This window comes from Sebastes fasciatus, chromosome 14 (assembly GCF_043250625.1).
Source record: "Sebastes fasciatus isolate fSebFas1 chromosome 14, fSebFas1.pri, whole genome shotgun sequence".
NCBI lineage: Eukaryota > Metazoa > Chordata > Actinopteri > Perciformes > Sebastidae > Sebastes > Sebastes fasciatus.
This window is the reverse complement of record NC_133808.1, coordinates 30,098,336-30,125,385: the sequence shown is the minus strand read 5'-3', so window position 1 is coordinate 30,125,385 and position 27,050 is coordinate 30,098,336. Positions and strand designations below refer to the sequence as shown.

The window sequence follows — 27,050 nt, the reverse complement described above, 5'->3', positions numbered from 1 at the left end:
AGGATGTGGGCGAGACTCCCAACTATGTATTGCGCAGTTTGCCGCAACTTTGAGAGCAAGGCGGATAAAATATGACAATTAACTTTAGTCTCTGTTGTTACTTGATAGCCACTAATAAATAAAACAGTTTGTATAGGGGCAAGTAGATTCATGACCTACTTGCCCGACTGGGCAAGAACGTTGAACCCTGCAACAGGAGGTGTGATTTTGTTCTAGCTCTTGATTATAAAATAGATCTGGCAACTAGATCTTGCTCTAAAATTAGAAGGCTTGGAGCCTTTTTTTATTTAATAATGTTTGAACATACTGTACTCCCCCCGGGAGGGAGGGAGAGAGAGAGAGAGAGAGAGAGAGAGAGAGGACAGAAGTGTAGACGGGATACAAAAACATTCTCTGACCATGAAGCCTAAAGCCGGCCGTCATATGATCAGCGGTAAAATCACTCTCATTGTTTGCGGTGACGCCTGATTAGGCCTTTGGCGTTGTTCAAATTAAAAGTTCAAATTATTTTCACTTTGACCTCAGATGCCGCTGACCTTTCAAAGCGCAACCAATGAGGCCTAGTGTTACTAGGGCTGTCCTCGACTAAAGAGATTCTTAGTCGACTAACACTCGTACGATTTTGTCGACTTATCAATTAGTTGATTTAATGGAGTTTCTCCAGAAAGACTTTAAATCTGGTGTTTACCAGAGATGTGCTCATAAGTTTTCTTGGAAATAAGTTATTCAGCATGAAAAGTTACTAATCGACTAAAGAAATATTAGTCGACTGAGACCAAAACGACTGATTAGTCGACTAATCGACTAATGTCTAGTTCACACTACATGACTAGCCCTGATTTTCCGGTCCCCGACAAAAAAAGTCCCAGATCAGAGGCAAATCGGCGTTGGCTCGCTGCTCGCACATCGGTGCTCGAGCGTCATGTGTGAACTGCTCAAGACACGAACACACACATTCCAGATATCTAGCAGGCTAAACATCTGGACCTGTCGGGGACTCCGGCCACGAGCTACAGCCAATGAGAGTGCGAGACACGGATTGATGGTCACCTGTAACAACAGGAACTTCCTGTATGTGCTGTAAGTTGTTGTTGCACCTTGAGGAATAAATAGTAAAAAAGACAAGTGGAAACAGGCTCTTTTGTGAAGACAACATCAGCAATATGTCTCGCATATGGTATCACGTCATTTACCGTGTATTTCTTGCATGTGTTTTTTGTGACAAAACAGTTTAGAGACCTCATCTGGGATTCTTCCCGGTGAAAGATCGTGTAGTGTGTTTGACCTCCTGTCTCCGGTCAGTCATGTAGTGTGAAAACCACAACGACTTAAAGACTTACAAGACAGCAAGTTGTGTAGTGTGAACATAGCTTAAGACGGGGCAGCCCTAAATGTTACTGTGTAATTCTCTGGTTTGTCAGTGGTATGGTGTGACAGCGGAGTCAACGGGTCCAAAGCAGGTTGAATCGGCAGGTTCTCGTGTATGAAATGTCTCGACTGCGCTGCATTTTTATAATCTATAAAAACCAGGCGCTGTCACACCCACTCTTCCTCTCCTTGCATTTCCCATATTCATAAATCTGAAGTTACAACCAGTAACTCAAAACACAACTAAACGTTGCCAGCGGAAACACTGGAAGGGACAAAAAGTCAGATGAACTTAATCTAAACCTTCCAACAAATGCATTTCATAGACATTTTGTTCTATTTGTACGATGTCCAGTTATTGGACTCGTCATTTTGGATCAAAGCAACTCATGTGTGTTAACTGTGATTACTTTGAAGTCAAATCTAAAGCTGATTATATGAGGCATTAGCTTAGATCCCATTGTTTTACTCTCGGTTTTGTCTCATCTCTCTGCCACATACTATGATTGAAACTCTTATTGCTTTAACCTCCCGCCCACGCAAGCGCACGACTTTAATGTTCTGTGCTGCGTGTTCCACGTCTCCGCTCTTTAATAGCCAGAACTGCGTATCGAACATAAATCGTGAGGCGTTTTCTAAGAAATGATACGAAAGACGTCCTCCAGATGGAAACCGAAGGTCTGACAGGCTCTTTGACAGCTCACTGGCATTTTTGTTTGTTTCTCTGTTTATAGTAATAAGACATTAAATCTGTGCGATGTTATTGAAATGTAAAAGTGCAAAATGTAAAATCCTCATGTTGCCTCCTCAGAGTGAAATCTGTAGCTGGATATGATAAACGCATCATCTTCTGTTTGAGGCCAGGGCTGTCATCTGACCCTCGTTCTTTTGGCTCTCCCTCTGTCTGAGCTGCAGCTGCGTTGACGCTCAGATACATCGTTCATGCTACAGCGTGACACCGCCAAGGTTACACTGTTTAGACTTTTGGGAAAGCAAAACGAGCTGTGAAACGCTTTTGTTTCGCCGTGGAAATCTGGCGGCCATATTTGGAACAAGGAAACCCAAACTTGGAGCGTGTTTTCGGGGTGATGTATCGGCTGTGACTCAGCCCTTAATCAGAGGGTTCAAGGATTTGAGAGCAGATTCTTGTTCTGAACTTACTGTGGATAGAGCTTTATTCATCCTGAGCAGTTACAGTACAAAGTAGGACAGAGATTACAAAATAAAGATTATCAATAATGCCAGGAAAATAAACCGGTTGACGGTGCAAATCCAAAATAAAGAATAAAGAACATAGAAACCAAAGAAGCAATAGCCCACTCACTTTTTAAATGAAATCTGAATTACATTCAGGACAATCTCCTCTTATTGTCAATAAATACAGGATAGAGTGAGTGTCATATATTTATAAACAAACTTGAAAAATATTCCTTCTTATCTTAAAATCAACATACTGATGATAATCTGTCAGCGTTGCTGTGTCAAACACCCGACAGATGCGGTCCAGAGGTCGGACCTGGAGCTAAATCTGTGATTGTAAAGAGAAACTTCAAAGATTGTTTTGAATACGACGTGTCGCCACATACGGATGATTATCACATCAAATACTCCGCACATGTAGTTAGAGGTTGTATCAGTACCAGCCCGGTGTTGCTCTGTCCGCTGTGAAGTTCACAATTGATGACTGTTTTTATTAAACTAAATAGTAACTAAAAACATCTTCCAAATAAAAACTAGAATTTTAACAGTTAATAATAAGAATATTTTTAATTTATATTGCACCTTTCATACATAAAATGCAGTTCAAAGTGCTTCACAAAGGAAAATGAAAAAAATAAATAAAAAGCATTAAATTAGGGCTGTCAAAGTTAACGCGATAATACGCAAATTCGTCTTAATGCCAGTAATTTCTTTACGCAATCGATCTTTTGAAGCTAAAGTGAAGATACTGGTATCAAATGAAACTACAAAACCAGATGAATCCATCGGTACCAACCATGTCATACTAGCTGGTCATAAAGGAGGTTAAATAACGCTCCAATCACGCAAAATTTTGGCGAAGAAAAACTCCTTTGGGGTCCTTTGACCTCTGACCTCCAGATGTGTGAATGTAAATGGGTTCTATGGGTACCCACAAGTCTCCCCTTTACAGACATGCCCACTTTATGATAATCACATGCAGTTTGGGGCAAGTCATAGTCAAGTCAGCACACTGACACACTGACAGCTGTTGTTGCCTGTTGGGCTGCAGTTTGCCATGTTATGATTGGAGCATATTGTTTTATGCTAAATGCAGTACCTGTGAGGGTTTCTGGATCAATATCTGTCATTGTTTTGTGTTAATTGATTTACAATAATAAAATATATACATACATTTGCATAAAGCAACATATTTGTCCACTCCCATGTTGATAAGAGGATTAAATACTTGACAAATCTCCCTTATAAATAAATGTAATATATTTAATCGCGATTAACTAAATATTTTAACCGATTGACAGCCCTTCCTGCGTCAAGTAAGCTTCCTCAGGGGTCGTTCACATGCAGCGTCTAAAAACGCGTAGAAAACGCCAGTCGTGCCATTTTCATCCTTTTAGCCAAGGTTCTTTGGATGTTGCGCTCCTGTCGCGCCTGCCGTTTCTAAGCAACCAAAACCTGCAGTTTGAAGTTGTGGTAATTTAGCAGTAAAAGCCTCACTAACTAACCTAAACGCTGTCAAAAAGATTAATGGATTTCCAGCATCGTACATCCCTCGCAGTAGCTTTACGCTCGATCTGTCTGCGTCAGTCTGGCTGACCTTTCAACAGGATGTTGTGACGTCCTCGGACAGAAAGAGTGAAGCAAGTAAAAGAGTCTGTGGGACAGATCGTAAAGCTCTGGGTAGTCCTGCACTAAAATGATTAACTTCTCCTCCATACAGTATATTTACTGTACACTGATATTTACAGAAGAAAGAAAAGATAACTGCTGTGGGCTGTGATAGGTTATTCCTCGTCACATGACATGTGGTGCGTGCTGCAGCGTTCCAAAAGTTTGAACTATTTTTATCTCGGGGTTCAGCCTTGCATGTCACGATGGCGTCACGCCCACGTTTGAGCAGGCCCGTTGCACATTTACATTGAAAACAATGGATTAGAGGGTGCAAAAAACACAGCCCCTATCTTAATTTGCCTGTCTACGCTCTCCCTAAAATATCCTAAAAAGCGCCACAAATTTGTCATCTCTAATAATCCATAATCATAGAAATAAAGGTCATTCTTGGGCTTCTCTAACAGAATGATGTGATTTAACTTGTATTCAATTAAAGTATATTTTAAGAACAGATCACATATAGTTTTATTTTTAGAAAAGGGCTTAATCATTTCCTAATACAGCTGGGATTCAGCTGTATTCGGCACATGTTACAGAAACAGGAGGACATTTGTGGGGGAATATTAAATCATAGTTTTGTATTTTTCTAATTTACTTAAAGAAAAACTCCAGGCCTGAATGGGTTAAAGGTTTCGAGTTGTAGTGTCTTTCTAGTTTCTAGTAACCACGACCAAACAAGCTTCCTGTGTCGGTGGGAAACTCCATGCAGTCATTACGCATCTTTAACCGTGTCTCTCTATTCAGTTCTTTGTGAGACTGGTCATTCAGTTGGTTTCACCACACCTTTCTTAACCTTTTTCTGTCTGGAAACTTCAGCGAGATGAAGCAACATATTCCTGATCTGCCCATTTTCTTTCACATGATGCGTTTGTCACCCAGAGGCTGCAAAAGTGAAGACACCTTCACTCAGCTTCCCCCTTTCTGTCATCGGAACAGGGAAACCCCACTCAGCCATCAACGATAACCATGACTGCTTTGTTGCTGATTCATCACAGCCCGGGGTGTAATCGCCTCTAAATGTCACGGTCATTTAAAGTTCCACAGACTCTCTGCAAACTTTAGCTTTGGCTCAAGAGAAGCTGGACTGGTTAGACTGAAATTAGGAATAGTTTGACAACCGCAGACCTGCTGATTTTAATGTTTTTGTATTTTTTGTACAACTTTTGACTTGGATATTAGAGACTGGCTGCCTGAAGGGAACAATTTGAGTAGAAAAACACACAGAACCAGTTTCTTCTAAAAGGTTTGATATTTAGCAGTAACCTAGGCATAGCAGCTCTCTATGATTCTGTGAGCAGTCATCTTTTTTTATGCCTCCACGCCGGCCACAGCTTTGGCCAGAGGCATTATGTTTTCAGGTTGTCCGTACGTAAGTGAGTCCAATCCATTCTTGTGAACACAATATCTCAGGAAAGCCTGGAGAAAATGTCTTCAAATTTGGCAAAAACGTCCACTTGGACTCAAGGATGAACTGATTCGATTTTCGTGGTTGAAGGTTATTTTGGACAGATATGGTTGAAACTGCAACTTGTATAGGAGTAGAAACGGACATTCCCATTCAAATCAACAGCAGGATGGTCGCAGCGGCAGACATTTTTATGTGTACTATTGCCATAGAGTGGTCCAGGAATGACGTATTTTTGTAGGCCAGCTAGGAAGTTAGCATCGCTCTGGTTCCCTCGACAAAAAGCCAATGAGATTGTTCCATTGGATTTTGGATTATTGGAGGAAATAAGCTCTGTGGCAAACACATGTTTATGATACTTACACGTTTTGTTCAGCAGGATAATCTCCACAAATTATCACCACTTTGATGATTTTCGAAGTGTAAATGTTATGCCCGGAAGTAAAAAGCTAATGTTGGGCTATAAACGAACTACACTATGGTCACATGAGCACGAGTATACACAACAAGGTTGTAAAGGATGATGAGTCAACGTGGTGACGTTCAGTAGTCTCATTTAGCTCATTTTCAAAATTCACGAGTGGGATATTTATTGATATATTTTATGTCGTAGAACAAAACGTTAAAATCTCTTCAGCTTGTGTTAAACACATACCTTATTTCAGACATCTAACTAAAAACCTATTGACTTCCAGACGAGGGAACAGGAAGTGCTAAAATGCTAACTCATTTCTGGGTTTTAGGACTCATTCCTGTAGCGGGCTAACTTCCGTATAAACTGACTTGCGGCAAGTCGTGGACTCACTCATGGCGTCGTGACGTTTAACACAACAGCGTCGTCGTCTAGTGTGTGCTTGAACCCCGCTATGCCGGTGAGTGAGTAAGAAAGAAAGTATGAATTGGCCTTGACAGAGCTCATGTGTCATACAGTTAAGTCTCATCAAGCGATGTCAAAAACGGTTTCCACACCTTCAGGAAATAGTCTTGTGATCCATCTTAGCAATAGAAAACATTTGTCTTGAAACATGGGTACATTTTGAACAGATAAAAAATGTATGATTAATTTGCGATTAATCGCATTTAACTATTTTAATTGATTAACAGCCCTAATAATAACGTATATCGGAATAGAAGATTTTGACCATATTGCCCAGCCCTAGTTAAAATAGCCTTTATTGAAGGAAAGGAAAAAAAAAAAACTCTTGAACGGTTGTATATAATAAACCTTGAAGCATCGTGAGGTCAGGTAGTCCCAGTGGGAGTCAAACCCTTTCCTCAAGTACTTGCTGTTCTTATTCTACTCAACAAGCAGCACAAAAGTCTGTTTCAGATCAAGTTTAGGGATCACGTGTCATATAAACACAACCTTCGTCTGTAAATGTCAAATTTAAGGTCTACAGTTTCTACTTATGCCCCAACTTGTAAGTCACTTCTCAAACACTTTTACTGCTCTTTGCCTTGGCGAGGCAGTGTTGATCTACCACTAACCCTGGCCTGGCATGTCCAGCATGTTCAACCCATCAAGCTATTGATTTGCTGCAGATGCAATTTGGCTCCAGACAAACCCCAACTAAGCAGACTAAAGCAAAACATGCAACACAAACAGTTTCCAAAACTGTCTGGCTGAGTGGGGCGACGTTGATTGCTTTCTCCAGGAGACAGATGAGGTTGATCATTATATTTTGTCCCCTCAGGGTCCCGAGCTGGACCGGAGCAGAAGCCCCACGTCATGGTTTAGTCCTCCTGATTCCCCTCTGAGTTAGAGTGACAACTTAAAGACATCGAGTTCCTCCCTCTCTTGGCCAACTGGTTCGTGTTATATCAACAGATGCAGCCAGACCACCACTATGTGTGTGTGTGTGTGTGTGTGTGTGTGTGTGTGTGTGTGTGTGTGTGTGTGTGTGTGTGTAGCATGACAATGCAAACTGTTGCAAATGTGGCGTGTTATTGTCAGAGTGCAGCCATGAAATGAGCTGCCAAGTCTCCAGTGCTGAGTAGATTATAGATGATCTGTCAGTCACTGAAAATCTGAAAATAACTGCTGATATTTGGTTTGTATTTACAGTTTAGGTTACTTCAGGTTTGCTGGTGTCCTAGAGTCACCCTCTGAGTATTAAAGCTGGCAAATCAGGGCCATTGAATCTCGACTGGGAAACTGTGTCTCCCATCTTTAACCCCCTGAAATCTAATGAATCCATTGGTACCAACCATTTCAAGCTAGCTTGTCATGAAGGAGGTTAAATAACGCTCCAAACCTACGCTCAATTTTGGCGAAGGAAAAACTGGCATGGCCATTTTCAAAGGGTTTGTGCAAATATGTTATTTTCTCCTATTCTAAAATGGTGTGTTTGAATATTTTTGCATACTGGGGTCCCTAAACAGTCTTGAAATTACATAAATTGGGTATCACTGTAAAGCCGAGACTCTGGTGGATCCAATGAGCCCAACTGTATTCATGTGTGATGATGTTAGTCCCCATAGGAGCCATTTCATTGTAGTGAAATTTGACCTCACTGTATAAAATGACCTGTGGTGACCTCTAGGATAATCACAGCCTCATGAAACTTTACAGCCACAAACTACAGACCTAGAGCATTCATAGGATGGATGGCTTTCCTAGCTAGATTGACAATAAGGGGGTTTCTGAGCAGTTTACACAACAGAAGTGCTCGCCATCCAATCGCCGAAAAATGCAATTCTTGCAGAAATCTCCAAATGTCAAACGTTTTTGAGACCAAATCACATCATGGCTTTTTCTATGGTGTTCCTCAAGGTCTTGGTGTCTTAATGTGGTATTGTAGAGGGATTATTGACCTTTTTTTTATCAATTCTTGAGTGGTAAAAAATGGTTAAATTTAGCACTAAATCTGTGTAACAAATGGCATCAACCCCAAAAAATTGCTATAACAACTTATGAGACATAATAGAGCATGGGGATGACCATCATATACTTCTGTCATAATGTTCTAAACCCTTATACACTTTCACAATTTATTTCAATTAGTTAATTCTGATTTATGACTAGAAAAGCTTGACACAGAGTGCTGAGCTGCATCACAAATTAATCTCCAGGTTCCCAGCTTTCAGATGATGTACACCACTTCTATGTGACATCTACTGTTGACCTGCTATCTCCCCCTAAAGACCCCATCTACCCCCCTAAAAAAGACAAAAACAGGTCTACTGTGGGTCTCAGAGGGTTAAAACAAGGAAGCCAAGCGTGTGCTCCCAATTATTAGGGATAAGAAATCACCGGTTTAACTGGCTTTTACTGGTTTTGGTAACCTCAGGATTGCATCTCTGCTTTTTGCCAATGATGTGGTTTTTCTTGCTTCACTGGACCGAGACCTCCAGCACGCACTGCGGCGGTTTGCAGCCGAGGGTGAAGTGGGACTGGGATGAGGGTCAGCACCTCCAGTTCTTCTGAGTTCATGGTACTCTGCCAAATAACGGTGGATTGGGACTGTTGAGTTGCTGCCCCCAAGAGAAGGAGTGTCTTTAGGTCGTTTTTCATGAGCGATGCTGAGGTGTGTGTGTGAGATTGACGGGCTGAATTGGTGCACCATCTGTGGTTTTGGCTGCGTTAAATGTCGAGTGTCGTGGTGAAAAAAGAGCTTTGTCTGAAGGTGAAGGTCTCCATTTACAACTCTATTCCAGTCCTCACCTCTGGCCATGAACTCATGGTATGAGATCATGGAGACAAGTGACAGAAATGAGTTTCCTTTGCAGGCTGTTTTGGCTTTCCCCTTTAGGGACAAGTTTAACTCTCATTAGTTCTGATCTGTACAGTAAAGTACAACACTTTACTGTAACTTAACACTGTCTATCAACACACCTGTCCAATGCAGAATATGTATTAATATGTTGGTCAATACAATCTGATTTGTGTGTGATGCTGGAGGAAAGGCCAGCAGGAAATCCATTAATTTCCTGCTGTTACTTATTACTTATAATACACTGTTAAGGACCAACATGTTGGACGAATGTTGGCAAATTGTGACGTCTTGGCAGCACCGGAGGAAAAGTGGCAGGGTAGCCTATCAACAATACGATAAGACACGACACACCTTTATTGTCAGTTTGCACTAAAAGTAATTTAGCATCCTCAGGCAGTTCAGAAATTTCCATATAGGTTAAACATACATTTACACATATGACAGTTTCATAGACGTGCGAAACACATTCATACAGTTATGATGTTGATTCAGATCCTATTTAGCAGCAACACTGTTTTTGGTTTAGCAACAGGACAGACTGATGTATAAAGAAATTCTTCAGCCTGTTGCGTTTAAATTAAGGGACTCAATTGGAGGGCAGAAGTTGGTATTCTCCACTTAAAACATGTCGGGAGTCAGAAGAAAAACTGTTAGCAAGTCTAAGCTTGCTCTTGTGAGTTGCTTGAAACCCTCAAACAATTAGGAGGTTAGAAGGTTTTATGGTCAGATGAGTCTAAGATTGAACTCCAAGTGCTATGTTTGAAAACAAAACACAGCACCTACTGTGCAACATGGTGGTGGCAGTATTGTGTTGTGGGGGTGTTTCTCTTCAGCGTGGACTGGGCAATTGGTCAGGATTGGGAAAATGGATGGTTCCAAGTAGTGGTTGATGAAAACCTGCGACTCTGTGCTAGACAGCTGAAGATGAGCAGGCGGGTTCATCTTCCAGCACGACAACGACCCTAAACGCACCGCCAAAAAGAACAACACAGTGGCTTGTGCATAGGAAAGTCTTGAATGGTCAAATCAGAGACTTAAACCCGTTAGAAAATCCACAATCTTTGACTGATCTTGAAGAATTCTGCAAGAAAGTATGGACAAATATTCCCCAACGGTATGCAAAACTGGTAGAGACATATCCTAAAAAGTTGTCTCTACGAAGTATTAAATCAGAGGACTGATCACTTTTCCAGCCTGTTATTCTAGTCTTTCAAAGTCTTTTCGTTAGTTGAATGCTGTAAGGGAAAATGTATAAATAAAGCTGTAAAAAGATATGTTTAACTGAGCTTTGATTTGAGGCTGTAAGATAAAAAAAAGTGACTATTTCAAAGGTTGGTGTGCTGCAGATGCTTGTGTGTCTCTATGTGGTAAATGTTCCTGTTACTGATGGATGGACGGGCTGGAGCTGACTCACTGTGAAGTTGTGTTTTTTGGGTCAGAATCTCTCGTCTTTGGACACGACTAGTGACTTCACACACACTATCCCGTCTTCTCTTTCAGAGGATTAATCCCTTTCACTTCATCTTTGTCATTTTCTTCTGTTGTGTTTAAAGATTAATGAGTCATTCCTTGCTGTAAATTATTCTTCCTGAAGGTTTTCTGCTTTTCTGTGTTGCAGGTTTAAAAAGAATTTGAAGGCCTTCTACTTTGTACATCCAACGTTTCGCTCCAAGGTAAGAGTGTGCTCTCTCATGTGTTGATGTTTGCAGTGTCAACAGAGCTGTATGTTCAGGCCTAGAGGATCATATCAGTGAGTACTTACGGAGTAATACAAATTTAAATTTCAGTAGTGGTAGTAGTAAAGTAGAATTGTTGTAGAAGTGTTATTGTCGTTCTATCTATCACATTTCAGCTCAATTTGCCACTTTTGGCTCATAAAGGCAAAATCATTACAGCATAACAAAGAAAACATAACATCGGTATCATAATACAAGACATTATATCTTACATTAAACATTTAATATGTACATACATACAGTATATATAGACACATACACATCGCTTCTCACTCCCACAAAGAAACGGGTTCTTCATCCTTCCTTCCACCCCGAGAGGAAAAGTTACAGAAAAAACAATAGAAATAAATTTAAAAATAATTGAATGAATTGGTTAAAATTAAAGATAATAAGTACTACAATAACATAATAATAATAATCATGGTAGTAAGATAGAGACCTAATTAATTAAATGTAAAAAAGAAGAAACAAATAGAGACCTTAAAAATAAATAAATTAATGAGTTAATAAAATGTAAAAAAGGAGAATAAAAATAATTTCTTATATCTGTAAAGGTTTTTGCAAAACCTTTTACCACATTTGAACCAACCTTCACCAAATTTGTTAAAACATTTGAGTGACCTTAAGACAAAATTAATTAGTTTTTTGATAGGTAATATTTAGAGCTGTCAATTGATTAAAATATTTCATCACGATTAAAATATTTAATATTTGTCCATAGTTAATTGCGATTAATTACAGATTAATCACACATTATTTTATTTATTTGTGACCTTCAATCAATCAATCAATCAAACTTATTACTTACTTACTTAACTTATTTATATAGCACCTTTCAAACAAGTCAAATGCAATTCAAAGTGCTTGACAGACGATTGACAAAAATATAGAGTGTTAAAAATGGATTTAGAGACTAATGCACACCAAAACAACCATTATAAAAGTTCATAGAAATAAGAGATGGGTATTTAGGATAATAAAAGATAAATAAAATACAAGGAAATAAAAATAACTAAAAATAAATGAATAAAAATTATGAAACTACACAAAATAAGCAGATTATATTAATCTGATACAATTTTAATAAAATAAAATGGAATAAAAAAGCTAATGATCAGCAATAAAATGTTAATTAAATAAATAAAATAGAGTAAAATAAACACTATAATGATGAGGATAAATAAAATAAGTATTAACAATAAAAACCATAAAATTATAAAACTGAAATTAATTTTGACGTAAGTTTCTTCAGTGGTGAAATGAGACGTCAGGGAACAATTTAACATCAGGAGGGACTTCATTTGAATATTGATGACGGTTCAAAAGCAGCATCAAAGAACGTTAGCGTGTCTGGTTTGTTGTGGGAAAACGTACCACAGTCTTGTACCAGCCTCTTTGACATGAATAGATTTCACTCACTTGGACTCCACATGGGCACAAATGGAAACAATGTTTTTATACATCTTGGATCGATCTTACTGCTGGTAGCTATCTTTAGGAGGAAGGTCATCCTGCAGGTTTTATGTAATCAGAGTACTTTTTTTAGGTCAACTCCAAACCTTTTTTTGTTTTGTTTAATTCCCACACATGTACCAGAGTAAATCATTCGGACGCGGTTGGGTTTAATTAGGGCTGTCAATCGATTAAAATATTTAATCGTGATTAATCACGCATTTTTTCATCTGTTCAAAATGAACCTTAAAGGGAGATTTGTCAAGTATTTAATACTCTTATCAACATGGGAGTGGACAAATATGCTGCTTTATGCAAATGTATGTATATATTTATTATTGGAAATCAATTAACAACACTAAACAATGACAGATATTGTCCAGAAACCCTCACAGGTACTGCATTTAGCATAAAACAATATGCTCAAATCATAACATGGCAAACTGCAGCCCAACAGGCAACAACAGCTGTCAGTGTGTCAGTGTGCTGACTTGACTATGACTTGCCCCAAACTGCATGTGATTATCATAAAGTGGGCATGTCTGTAAAGGGGAGACTCGTGGGTACCCATAGAACCCATTTACATTCACTGATCTGGAGGTCAGAGGTCAAGGGACCCCTTTGAAAATGGCCATGCCAGTTTTTCTTCACCAAAATTTAGCGTAAGTTTGGAGCGTTATTTAGCCTCCCTTGCATCAAGCTAGAATGACATGGTTGGTACCAATGGATTCTTTTGTTTTTTGTGGTTTCATATACCAGTATCTTCACTATAACTTTAAAACTAAGCCCGATAAAACCTAACAAGTTGTGTTAATGCATTAAAGAAATTAGTGGCGTTATTATTGCGTTAACTTTGACAGCCCTAATAATATTGTTTTACTATCTGCTACTCGGTTAGTCCGCTACGGTAACGAGATCATTTTAAATAGCTCGGTGGCCTCGCTTGAAATTTTGATTAATTTTGTTCTTGGACAAAACCCTAACTTTCCCAAGATGAGGTATTATCCAAAAAACAGCCTGATTGTCCATCATACTGTATTGAGATTTGGATCTGGATGCAAAAACTTCTAAATACTTTTCTGTTATTAAAATAATATATCTAGAGAGTTGTGCAGCCTGGGCGGAGGTCTGTGCTCTCTGAGTGCTTTCTGGTTTACATCAGTTTCTTTGTTGTTTACTGAGATTCCAGTACTTTTTGCTCCATTTGCCAAACTTCTCCTCTGAGATCATTAAAGGTTCATTAGACTTAATCTGGTTCTGTTGTTTAGCTTTAGAGAGTTTTGTCTTTGTCGGTAAATCAAGATCAAATGTGTCTTCTTTTGTTCGCCGGGTCACTCCAGGTCTCAACGTGGTTCTTCACCACCTTCAGCGTGTCGGGGACGAAGGACAAGGTCCGCTACCTGGACAACCTGCAGCAGCTCTTCACCTGCATCAAACCGGAGCAGATCGACATCCCTCCGTTCGTCCTGGAGTACGACGCGCGGGTAAGCAGCAAAACGCACACGCATACACAGAGAGGTAGATTAATCCATAACGTACACACACACAGATATCACTGGCTCGTAATACTCGTCATACTTAAGTCGCGATACAATCTTAACGCTGAGTATTGCAATAAGATATATTACGATTTATTACCTTTCTTCAACCACAAATTATGCAGTTTGTCAACATCTGTTTTATCTGATAAGATGCCGACAGAATAGCGTCCGAGAGCGTCGGATTGTTAAAGAGGTTAATAGTTTATATAATAAAAGATCGATACTTGACATCCGTGTATCGATACTATGCTGTGCTTTAGTCTTTTCGGTGTGTTCGAGTGCAACTTTCTGGCAAAGGCGACGTGAGGCGACGCAACTGGTGGCCTTCGTCGCTGTCAGGTTAGTGTGTCTGGGCCTTTTGTGACAAATGATACTGATACTAATAGAGTACTTCTTTCAATACCCATCAAATGGTTGGCTAATCGACGCTGCACTGCACAGCGTTCATACAGCCGTTACCGCTGATAACGCTGTCCCCCCGACTCACAGTGGCACAACCACTGCTTAGCTGCTAGCCGCCGGCTCAGACATCTCTGTGTTCAGAGCCGTGTGCAGGCAGACAATCCCGGCTGTACGGGTTGTAGCTGCTGCGGTAGTGAGCCAGTCACACGTCGCATTAATCCGAAGAACGTTTGCGGTGATTGGCTGCGAGCAAACCATACAAAGTATTTTTTTTTTTTTTTAGATCTGGACACAAAAAGGATTGAAAGCAGGTTTTGTTTGACTGGAGAAGTTTTGATACTACTACTACTTATTTCAGTCGATATCTTAAACCCAGCCTTAGGTATGTGCGTATGAACCAATCAGATTGCTTGATTTGAACCACCTGTTTTATAAGGAAAAAGATGCATATTGCAGCTTTAAAAGCTCTGATGTCTAAAACGTATCGTCAGTGACTGACTTCCTTGTATACATTTGTGAGTGTTTGTGTCTGCAGCTCCTTTTTTTGTATTTACGATCAGTCTTTAGCGTTCGCAGGTGACAGGAAATGTTCACAGTTACATACTGTATAGCCTCACATCCTCTCTCTTATTGTGTTTTAATGGAAACTTAACCTCTCGCAGATTTCCCCGTGCTTCTCTTCTTCTTACTGATGTAAGCCAGAGAAAGGGGGTAAACGGGTTCAACAATCAGCTAACGACTTGTTTATTGTGTGTTTCCATAAATGAAACCTATAAATCAGTTAGCCTGTACACTCACACGTTAAAGTGAGATTGTCCAGGATGCTCTGTGTTGATTACCCTTTGAAATGTTGGAGGTGATGTGAGGATAATTGAATGAAGTCATGGGTATCGATAGCTTTGATTTAACAAGGCTTCAGGCTGTAGGAAGAGGGAACTCTCGTTACTGATCTGACCTGTGAGAACGTGAAGAAGAAAGGCCTGAAGAGATGTTTAGAGCACCAGATGTAGATGTGACTCTGCTCTGAGTCCAATCCAGCTGAAAAGGTTTTCATGTTCAGCTCCTTTTTAGATGAATCATGTTTGGATTCCTCCTGATCCATGATTGTCTGGCATCTGCTTCTGTGTTTTGACTTTGTGGGGATTTTGTAGTTGTTGTTGGCTGATTAAAAACGTATCGATGTGTCTTTTCCTGCGTTGAGTTGAGTTGAGATTCTGGATGAGGTTTTGAGGAGTATTCGGTCCAGTTGAGCCGTGACCTTTTAAAGCTCATTTTTGATTCTTCTGTCAAGACTCGAGTCCATGAAATGACTTTGGTGTTGTAAGTTTCTTCAGTTGGGCACGATTTCACATCAGGAGGGACTTGATTTGAATATTGATGACGGTTCTAAAAGCAGCATCAAGGAACGTTGGCGTGTTTAGTTTGTTTTGGAAAAACCTCTTTGACATGACTCAATTTTCAGTCACTTGGACTCCACATGGGCACAAATAGGAACAGTGTTTTTATACATCTTGGATCCATTTTACTGCTGGTAGCTATCTGTAGGACAAAGGTTGACGTGCTGGTTTTATGTAAGGGGAGTGCCATCCCAAAACCTTTTCTTATTTTAATTCATTCTGTGTTAAATTCCTCATGCACCATTTGATTAAGATTTGATTTTGATATATAAATGCGTTTTTGACATATATGGGGAGTCATAAGAGGCATGTTTTATTTCATGGTACGTTTATTTTAGCCTCACTGTGAACTTTACATGAACAAATGAACAGATTAGCTTCTATGTTACCCATCAACACGACTCTTTACCGCCATATTTACATTGTTTTTTGTACTTACAGCACTGGTGGCAAACTGAACTGACATGGAGTGTATTTGTAGGTCAAACGGAGCTAATGCCCAGTTTGCGAGACACAGGTTGAGGAGGGGTCGTCTGTAACAACAGGAACTTACTGTATGTGCTGCATTTCTCACGTATGGTATCGTGTCATTTACCGTGTATTTGTCGCATGTTTTTGTGACGTAATGTAGTTTGAAGACCTCATCGGGGATTCCTCCTGTAGTGTGTGACCTCCTGTCGCCGGTCAGTCATTAAAGAGTCTTAAAGACTCCTGATTACAAGACAGCAAGTTGTGTAGTGTGAATAGTAGTATGATGAGACGACTTTGAAAGCCGTGTAGTGTGAACTTGGCTTAAAGGTTCTACCACCTGTTTTACAACGTACTTTGTCTGTTAGACGCTGCGTCATCACGGGTATGTTTCTGTAGGAGCTTTGGTTCAAGTCCAGTAAACTATTTAATGTGAAAATGTTAACATACCATTAAAATAGTTGTATTACGGTTAGATTGCGGTGGTTATACTATTTGTATACTATGACTCGGGGCTTAATGTGTGCCGGATCCTGCTCTTAAGTCAAGAATTCATATGCTAATTCTGACAATTTCACACAAACGTCTAACAGGATGAAGTGATGACAGTTTGGACTGGAACCCCGAGGTGGTAATTCTAGTTTTGCACTTGTGCTGACGCTTTAGATGATGTATTTTGGTATTGCAATCCATACCGATATTGATCTGTAAATGATGTTTAAGTAGTTGGTTTGGGTAGTACTAGATACCCATTGCAGTTTCGGTAAAAGTAAACCTTGTCCTGTTGGGGACTAAGGAAAAGACACAGTATAAATATTCCAGCAGGAGACATGAGAGCAAAATGTTTTTTTGGTTTGTTGGCTCGTAAAGACATTGGACCTCAAATTGAGGTATTTATTGGTGTTAAATTCCATATCGGGTGAACAGCGTAGGACTCGTAGCTCTCTTGGGGGTTTGGACAAAAAGTTCCTCCAATGTTCATCTGATATTTATTAAAACAGCTGAGTCAGTACTTCATAACCTCTCAGTCACTGTTTTATTTCACTGCTAAACTGCTGGAGTACAGAGCCAAAACAAGTCCTCTTACTTAGAAACTGCACTGATCAGGGGTTAGAAGTAATAAGTGTTGTAGTCTGATGCCATGCTGCTTAGTTTCTGTCTCAGTAGTCTTGAGATGCTTCACTCTCACTGCCGGTGTTTTACTGTTCTCTGTGGCTTCGCTTACTCATCAGGAACTTTATTTTTAGGTCACCCTCAGTCTCTTGCGGGGAATTTAACAGTCAGTGTGTGAACACAATGAGCTGGCCTCCTTTAACGCTTTGGTACGGTGCATTTCCCCTCTTTTTCAGCGCTGCTGCAGCCAGCCAGTGAACTGGGCAGGAACATCCATATCAACACCTGTGTGTTGCTGTTACCCAGAAATAGTTCTCTCTGCTGGGCTGAATTACAGAGCTGGTGCCGGAGTCCAGGAAATAATGATTCCTTTTGACCAGTTTTATAACACCGGCTTTAGAGAGCTTTATAGGAAGTTTCAGCTTATTGTTTAGCTGTCCGACCTTGCTGTTTTGGTTCAATCTCGCTGCTCTTATAGTGTTGTTTTTGGTCGTAGTAGGCCGCTGTTTTCAGAGAAAAAGCTGTAAAAACTCACTACCTGCTCAGCATCAAACAGCAGACAGACACAGTTAGCGACTATCTGGTGAACATAGTGGAGCATTTAGCGGCTAAAGAGACAGATATTTCCCTCAGGAGTTGGTGGAGACCAAAAACAGAGCTAAAAGAGAGTGAATATTGGACTTACGATCGCAAAATTAATGATAATGTTGCTCCGTAACTGCAGAATGTGTAAATAAGAAACTGTTCTGCTAACAAATACGCTATATATATATATATATATATATCACATCTAGTTTCCGCTGCCCCCAAGTTGCCAAAAAAAATCAGTTATTGCAGGTTTAAAGGTGCTCTATACAGCAAAACAAATATTGTCTATGTAAAGATAGGAGTAATGTCTACCTGAGCAGAGAATGAAGTCTCTCTCCCTCTGTGCTTTGTTGACATAGCCGGGCCAGCCGTGCGTGCTAGTGCATGTTTGAGCATGTGAGCATGCCCCACTGGTTAGCTCAGGTCCGCCGCTCGGCATTGCGCTCATACGACGGTTACAGCTGATAACGCCGTCCCGACTGACGCCGTCGTCGCGGAAGTGTAGCGCCCACCCTCCAGTCCCACCCTAGGTAAACGCTGTTATCTTGGTCAGCACTGTTAGCACCGTTAGCTACCAGCCGCCCACTCAGCCATCGCCTTTAATATACATTTATTTAAATGTAAATCTTTGAGATTATTACTTAAAATACAGGTTTCCCCCTTTAAAAAGCTTTTTTAGGACTTAGTTTGAGAGTTTACAGCAGCCCTCCATTACAAACACACACACACACTCAGTCCGATGGTATTTCACGATGATATAACACACCAGCAGCATCACTGATAAGCAGCGTGAGAGAAACACAGGTGAGCTTGAGTTACCTCTGAGCTCAGCTGGTTGGAGCTGGACCGCTATCAGCTCTACTTTTACTGAAAGCCTCCCATTCAAACAAATACAAAACCCCCGATTGTGTTTCATCACAGTGTTAAACCAGCCCAATGCCCACCTCTTGCTTTGTTAGATGAATAATTAGTGTCTTTAGTAACTTTTATCTGGAGGTAATCTGGTTGTCACGGTGCCACAGTTGTAACAGTAAAGGATGAATAATCAAGGAAGTATTATTATTATTATTATGCAGACAGGTCCAGCTGGAATAAACAGGATGACCAAAAGGGGACATTATTGTGTCCTTTCTTATGACATACTGCAGACTCTTCTGGTTGCCAGAAACTTGTGGAAGTTCTTTCCTTTTAACACTTAACAGTCATTTGTCACAGCACTTGGTCTCAAAGGAGGCCAGTCACTGTTGTAACTGTCACTGCCAGAACAGGGAGAGGTGTTTCGACATTTCTGTGTGGAAATGCAGTTGTAAGTGTCTCAGAATGATGCATTCATGGCCAGTTGTTAGTTGAGCTGCCGTCACCTCCCTCAGGGAATTAATTCTCAACCTGTTGGAGACTAATTATGTCACCACTGTGACATTTTTGTTCCTGATTTGGCCCAGAGGGGGACGGTGTCCTTCCTAAAGGGACAACATGTTCACTCATTTCTCTAGAACAGTGGTAGAAGAAATATTCAGATCCTGTACTGCAGTAGAAGTACTAATACCACACTGAGAAAATACTCCCCTACAAGACCTGCATTCAAAACCTACTTAAAGTAACAGTACTGATAGAGCAGCGTTTTACCATTATATCGGATGTTTCTGACTAACCAAGAGAGAGAGACTGACGGAGCGCGAGAGAGAGAGAGAGAGACTGACGGAGAGAGAGAGCAAGAGAGAGACTGACGGAGCGAGAGAGAGAGAGACTGATAGAGCGAGAGAGAGACAGAGAGAGAGAGACTGATAGAGCGAGAGAGAGACAGAGAGAGAGAGACTGATAGAGCGAGAGAGAGACAGAGAGAGAGAGACTGACAGAGAGAGAGAGCGAGAGAGAGACTGACGGAGCGAGAGAGAGACAGAGAGAGAGAGACTGATGGAACGAGAGAGAGACCGAGAGAGAGAGACTGACAGAGAGAGAGAGCGAGAGAGAGACTGACGGAGCGAGAGAGAGAGAGAGAAAGAGAGAGACTGACCAGGCGAGACTGACCAGGCGAGACTGACCAGTCATGCCAGCGTAGCGTCCGCCCTCCAGTCCCTCCAGGTTCACACCGTTGTCACTGTTAACGCCGTTAGCTGTAAGCAGCCTCCATGTTGAGAGCCGTGTGGAGGCAATAGAAAAGCTCCCCATCTCACATTTAGCACCTTTAACCTCGACTGTTTCTCTCCTCCATCTCAGGTGAATGGACCGTACCATCGCTCCCAGTCCTCCAGTCTGTGACAGGAGACCGGTCGGACCTCCTCATCGAGGTGACGAGGTGGCGTCAGCCCGTCAACTGGAAGCCGTTTCTGGACGTGGTGTCGCCCATCGTGTGGCTCTGAACTCCTAACCTCCTCTTTAAGGCTCTGAACCGCCGCGGGGGAAACTCTCCTTTTCTGTTCCGTCTCCGCCAAAAGGACTAAATTAACAGTCGCGGCCCACATTTAGCAGCATGTGGTCTGCTGAGCAGCCATTCTCTCTCTCCCTCACCACAGACTCTATTTGTGGATCTGGTAACGGTTTCTGGATTATGCCTTACGACGAGAGTTCTTATTCAGCAGTTTCCTCAAACATCCCTAAATATGAAGTTCCGTGTGAAGCCTGACAGTTTGCTCTAAACGTTTTCCACCGTGTGGTCGCGTCGGACGTCCTCGCCCACGTCTCAGATTATTGTCAGACTTTTTTTAAATGCTGGAGTAACATGACGTCTGTCTGTCTCACTGTGTGCCGCACAGCGCTGCACGGACGTAAAGACTAAAGACGGAAGCTGGAAGTTCCCACCCGATACGTTGCAGTCACAATCGGAAAACCCCAGTTCTATGTTAGCTAAGCTACGTATCTATGGAGTCACTTTGTGTCTTTATCATCTGACCAAACAGAATAAATTAAAGAGCAAAACTAATGACACTACAGTCAGAAATGTTTTAATGCGAGTAAAATAAAATAAAAATGGAGCTGTTAATACGAATCCAAAATTTGTGTTTGCTGTTGAGCTGAATCCCGTGTGCGCGACGTACGCTGAAAGATGCGAGACTTGTTTCTATTGGTTAATATCGATAGCTTGGCAACATCCACTTAGTTAGTAAATGCACATCACATCACAAATATAAGTACGGGATAAAGTACAGCAATGAATCCCCGACAGGTCTCTCATCTTCCTGAAGGGGATTCTTTCACAACAATGACCCGCTAGCTGTACATTATCCCGCTTATTACACGGCTACTTACTGAAGAAATCAATATTTTGACACAAAAACGGTCCTCCAGAGTCTGAGATCAGAACTGCGCCCATAGCAACGGTTGCTATGGGCGCTATAAACTGCTATAAAGAAAAAAGCTGTGTAATAACATTAACTAACATGAGATTGGAGGCAGCCTGGGCATGTAATATACCAACTGACTAGCTAATTGAGCTAAGCTAGCAGCTACAGACTGATAAAATCGTGTGTTTTTATATCCCAATCACCCGATCACTAAACACATCATCAATCTCCATGCACCAGTTCAATCAGAACCGTCCCACCACGTCACATACTGACGCTTTGTCAGATCCCTCGCTGTCACTTTTTGGTCGCAGTAAACACGTGATAAATGGTGTGAATTAAACAAAAACACTTGCTTTAGTTTAGGCAACAAAACCCACTTTAGTTAGGTTTACATTCTTGTCATTATTAAGACGGAAGTTATGTCTGTAAATAATTAATTAAGCGCATTCATTTTCTGTCTTCTCCGTGAACTTCAAAACTCCGTCTCCACGCCACGTTGTCATTCCAATCGTGTCTTACGTCTCTCAGCGTTGGTCCCGCCCACGAGATTCAGCTCAACAGCAAGTCAAATTTCTAGATTTGCATTAATACGTTTATAATCACAACTTTATTTGACTTGCAATAAAACATGTTTGTTTTGATTTCATGTTAATAGTTTTATTCTCAAACTTGATTCTGTTTGCTTGAATAATAAAGACACAGAAGTAATCATCATAGAACATTCACTTTATATCACAACGTTACTTTTATCCATTTAGCAACTTAAAGCAATACTTCTACAATTTGGAAAATACGCTTATTTGCTTTGTTAACATGAGTTAGACGAGAAGATCAATACCACGCTCATATTTTACGCTCCATATGAAGCTACATTGAGGGGATAATTAGCTTAGCATAAACACTGGAAACGGGGAAAAACACATCATTACTTGTACAGATTACACAAACAAGGTGTAGCGTGTTAGTTTGAGAGTTTTAATGGTGCTGGTAGGTGTATTTTCTCACATTAAAACGAGCCACGTTAACTGTAGCTTCAGGTTTTATGCACACATGAGAGTGGTATCGTTCTTTATATTTAACTCTTGGCAGGAGAGCAAATAAGCAGATTTCACTAAATGTTTGGGACAGCTGTTCTGATGTATTTTCCTCGCAGGAAGTTTGTAATTTCTCACTTTATGGTGTGTCCTGAAGGCAACCGAACACGTAGTGAACTAAACGTTCTGTCACTATCGTTGATAAAAGTAGCTCTGAAACAATTCATGGGATGGAAAATTAAACTGCAACGACTTTTTTTCTTTCAGTTTCTGAAATAATTTGCTGCTTTTTCTGTTTTATATTGTTCTACATTTTTTGGACGTCACCTGAGCCTCTGGGAACCTGTGATGTATTTCTTTAAAAAATTATAGATTATACAATAAAGCAATTCATTTTAAATCTCTAATCACAAAGCCGTCAGTCAGAAGGTTCTGCTGTTAAATCAGCCTTCCTGTCACGCTGAAGGTCCTTCCTGTCACGCTGAAGGTCCTTCCTGTCACGCTGAAGGTCCTTCCTGTCTGCAGATGAGTTCTACAGCTTTACGCCGGTGGTTCTCCACCTGCAGGTCAGGAGATGATTTATACACATTACAAACAATATCCTCTCGTGTATTTGCTTCCATATGATCCTATAATGGTAAATTATACCGAACTACACCCACCAATCGTATCACCGCACAGAACAAGCGTGCGTCTACACTCAATACTGCTAGCTCACCTAGTTACTAGCTCACGTTACAGCTCAGCCGAGGAGGACGCCATCGTGCAGCATTACAGTCTTGCAACCCGAGATAAACAGTTATTTTGGCACACCGCATGTCATGTGACGAGGAACAACCAATCACAGCCGGCGGATATCTTTACTTTCTTCCATAAATATAAGTCAACAGTAAATATATGGATCCTTTTAGTGCAGGACTATTCAGAGCTTTACCATCTGCCCTACTGACTGTTCTACTTGCTTCACCCTCTCAGTCCGACTTTGTTTACTTTAGTCAGTGCGGCTTTTACTACTAAATTACTTCATCGACGTTGCAGCGCGCAGGTTTTGGTTGCTTAGTAACGGCAGGTGCGACAGCAGAGCAAAACCTCCCAAGCACCTTGGATAAAAGGACGAAAGCATGTTTAAAACGGCAACCGTGATCCGGTCCCTCAAAATGTAACTGAGAATGCAGTTTAGTCACGTTATGGGAACGTGATTATGTAGGAGACAGGGTTGCTTTTTTCTAGCTATTCTCACCTCACGTGATGAAGGAAAGCTAATTTTTCTCCTCCCGTTGCTACCGGAGCTCGACATTTGTTTGTTAAAATAAGCGTTTTGTCCCTTTTTTTTATTTGCACAGTTAGCTTTACTTGGTGTTTTCACAATGCACGAGTAGTTTGATTTAACTCGGACTACCAGGCTGCGGCAAATCAAATGTAGTGAACTAAACTTTGAAAACATTCCTGTGATTTAACTTTCAAGTCATGATGTAGCAGACCCCGGTGTCCGGCACCCCGAGAGGTAACACTATCGCAATAAATGTAGGTTGTGTTTGACTAACGTGTGTCACTGTTGGGAGAGCTTCCACGTGCATGTACTCACGCTGTCCCGTCTGCCGTGTTTCCACACAGCTTCAGGAATCTGCACATCTTTAAATCATTTCAGCTGTTGGCGAGGAGCAGCCTCTCTCCTCTCGTCTCCTCTCGTCCGTCGTGTTTCAGTAGAGCTCTTGTCCTTAGATGTTCTCAATCCTGAGACAGAAGCATGTCGGCACAGTCAGGCGAGTCATGAGAGAGATTATCATTACAGAGTTCAGCTTCTTAAATTGTAACTTACACGTTGTTGGATATTTGTAGAGTCATCTTCCAGCGGGGAGATGTGTCGTGTCAGTCGCTCATGGACGTTTCATTCGATTGCTGTACTCCGTATTAAATCAAACAATCACCCTGTAAAGAAAGCAGTCAACATTTAACTAGATTTTATCAACTTTAAATCTTGTTTTTCTAAAAACAACTGAGATGATTCTAAGCAGAGTTGAAAACTAGTGACTTTCCTCACCTCGTGCTTTTATAAAAATACAGATTTAAAGACCGAATATGACTCATTAAAAATATCACATATACGACTCGGGATGTTTTCAGCCGTCTCCATTATTAAGAAACAACCAGAAAAATGGCTTCAGATAAACTTTACTGTCAGAACTGTGATTATGTCTGAATGTATATAAATGATGAGCCAAACTTTGACTTCTTGAAAATGTATATTATCTTTTTTTTTATGATTTCAAAGTGATAAATGGGGGTTGGTTGTCCATAACTCCTGAGATTTACAGCATTGTTACTGTTTTTTTTATATATATAATATCGTGTGTATATATATACTGATTAAAATGATTTTCCTCTGTAAAACTGTTTTTCAGTTTGATAATTTAAAGCTCTGATTGTTAAGACAATAAAGCTCATATCTATCATACTCTTCAAATCAAAGGCAGCTGTCAGGTTTATTAAGTTGCAGTTGAACTTGAAGTTTATTTTTGCGTTTTATTTAGGGCTGTCAAAGTTATCGCGTTAACGCGTTAACAAAACTTGCGATTTTTAGGTTGTAGCAGGCTCAGTTTTAAAGCTAGAGAGAAGATATTGGTATCACAAGTTGCGTTGATGTGTTATTAAAGCGTTAACTTTGACAGCCTTAATAAATATAAACATACATTTGCATAAAGCAGCATATTTGTCCACTCCCATGTTGATAAGAGTATTAAATACTTGACAAATCTCCCTTTAAAAGGTACATTTTGAACAGATAAAAAATGTGCGATTAATCAGGATTAAATATTTTAGTTGATTCATAGCCGTAGTTTTATTTACATTCACAAATTAGTGCTCTATTCTAACAGTTAAACGCTCACCTCCAGTTCAACTGCACCTTTTAACAATTGGACCTATAAGTGTCTTTTGCAACTGCAATGGAAAGCCGTGAATTCTTAGCAGAGATAATAATACCAAGACAAATTAAAAGTCATATGTTACGCATTTACTAAATCTGTTGTCTATATGCACTGAGTCCAGGCACTGCTGTGAATTTAAGCCGGCCACAGAGGGGAAAATCAAATCCATCGCTCGCAGCGGATGAGGAGAAAATGAAAACATTTCTAGCTCAACACTCACAAGTTAAAGACAGTCGGCTATTAGGTGTTGGACAGTCTCAGCCTGTGCTGCAGCCAAACTTCTGTGAAGTGAAAATCTGTCTTCAAACAGGGTTTTCTTGTAAAACGTTTAACATGTCAAATAATCCTCCTGAGGCCTCGAGTTCAGACACTTAAACAGTTCAGGGTGGGCGTCTTCCAGGGAGAAGATGTAAAACTATAAATACTGTCAGCTTCTTTGTCCTGATGGAGGTGATAGTGTGACGCGACTTTTTTTTCAACATACTATATTATGACTTTCTTATGACATTTTTTCGACATGCTATACTATAACTTTTTTTCATGAAATATTTCGAGATACTATACTGTGACAATTTTTCATGAAATTTTTCGACATACTATACTAGGACTTATTTTCTCCAATTTTTTTTCGACATACTATACTATGACTTTTTTCATGAAATTTTTTGACATGCTATACTATGACATTTTTCAACATACTATGACTTTTTTCATGAAATTTGTTGTTATACTATACTGTGACAATGTTTCATGAAATTTTTTAACATACTATACTATGACTTTTTTCAAGAAATGTTTTTGACATACTAGACTGACTTTTTTTTCACAAAGGTTTTTCGACATACTATACTATGACTTTTCATGAAATGTTTTCGACATACTATATTATATAATTTTTTTCAATACATTTTTCAACATAGTAGACTATAACTTTCTTATCATAAAATTTTAACATTTACTATAACATTACTTTTTTTCATGAAACTTTTTCGACATATTATACTATGACATTTTTTCATGAGATGTTTTCAACATACTATACTGTCATTTTTTTCATGAAACTTTTCAACATACTAGACTATGACTTTCTTATCATAAAATTTTAACATTTACTATAACATTACTTTTTTTCATAAAACCTTTTCGACATATTATACTATTACATTTTTTTCATGAAATTTTTCGTTTTACTGTTCTGTGACAATTTTTCACGAAATTTTTTCAACAAGCTATACTATGACTTTTTTTCATGTATTTTTTTCGACATACTACACTGGCATTTTTTCATGAAATCTTTCAACATGCTACACTGTGAGATTTTTTCATGAAATTTTCGACATACTATATTATAATTTTTTTTTACTACACTAGTTGACCTCTTGCCTCTCAGAAATAGAGGAGGAACCTCCTCTGTCTCTATGGACCAGGGGAAATTGTGCAGAAATAAATAAAGAAATGCATAAATACATAATATGCAAAAATAACTTTAAAATAAATAAAAATAAATGCACAAATAAATAAATACATTTAAAAGTAATTAATTAATTTAGAAAATAGTGCAAAAATAAATAAATAAATTTGTATCCGTATATCTTTTAATCCGGCAAGCACTTTGCATTTAAGCTTGACAACATTACTATATAAATTAGTATTATTATTATTACTACAACATCATTAGTTGACTAGGCTATTTATCTCTACTTTATTATGTAAAGCATGGATTTTTTCCGAATAAAAAAACGTATTTA

At 39.8% G+C, this 27,050-nt stretch overlaps 1 protein-coding gene across 6 annotated transcripts in view; it reads left to right on the top strand.

Moving 5' to 3' along the window:
• The window catches only part of gdap2 (ganglioside induced differentiation associated protein 2), a 42,820-nt gene extending 18,060 nt beyond the window's left edge, over positions 1–24,760 (top strand). For 2 of the 6 annotated variants that reach the window (XM_074657866.1, XM_074657867.1), the window contains exons 12-14: positions 10,979–11,033; positions 13,889–14,032; positions 20,275–24,760. In XM_074657866.1, the coding sequence (XP_074513967.1) occupies positions 10,979–11,033; positions 13,889–14,032; positions 20,275–20,316 (241 nt within the window). In that variant the 3' untranslated portion in view covers positions 20,317–24,760. The remainder of the gene's footprint in view (positions 1–10,978; positions 11,034–13,888; positions 14,033–20,274) is intronic. The other 4 variants (XR_012596976.1, XR_012596975.1, XR_012596974.1 and 1 more) reach the window with 4 other exon arrangements.
• The last annotated feature ends 2,290 nt before the right edge of the window (positions 24,761–27,050 follow it).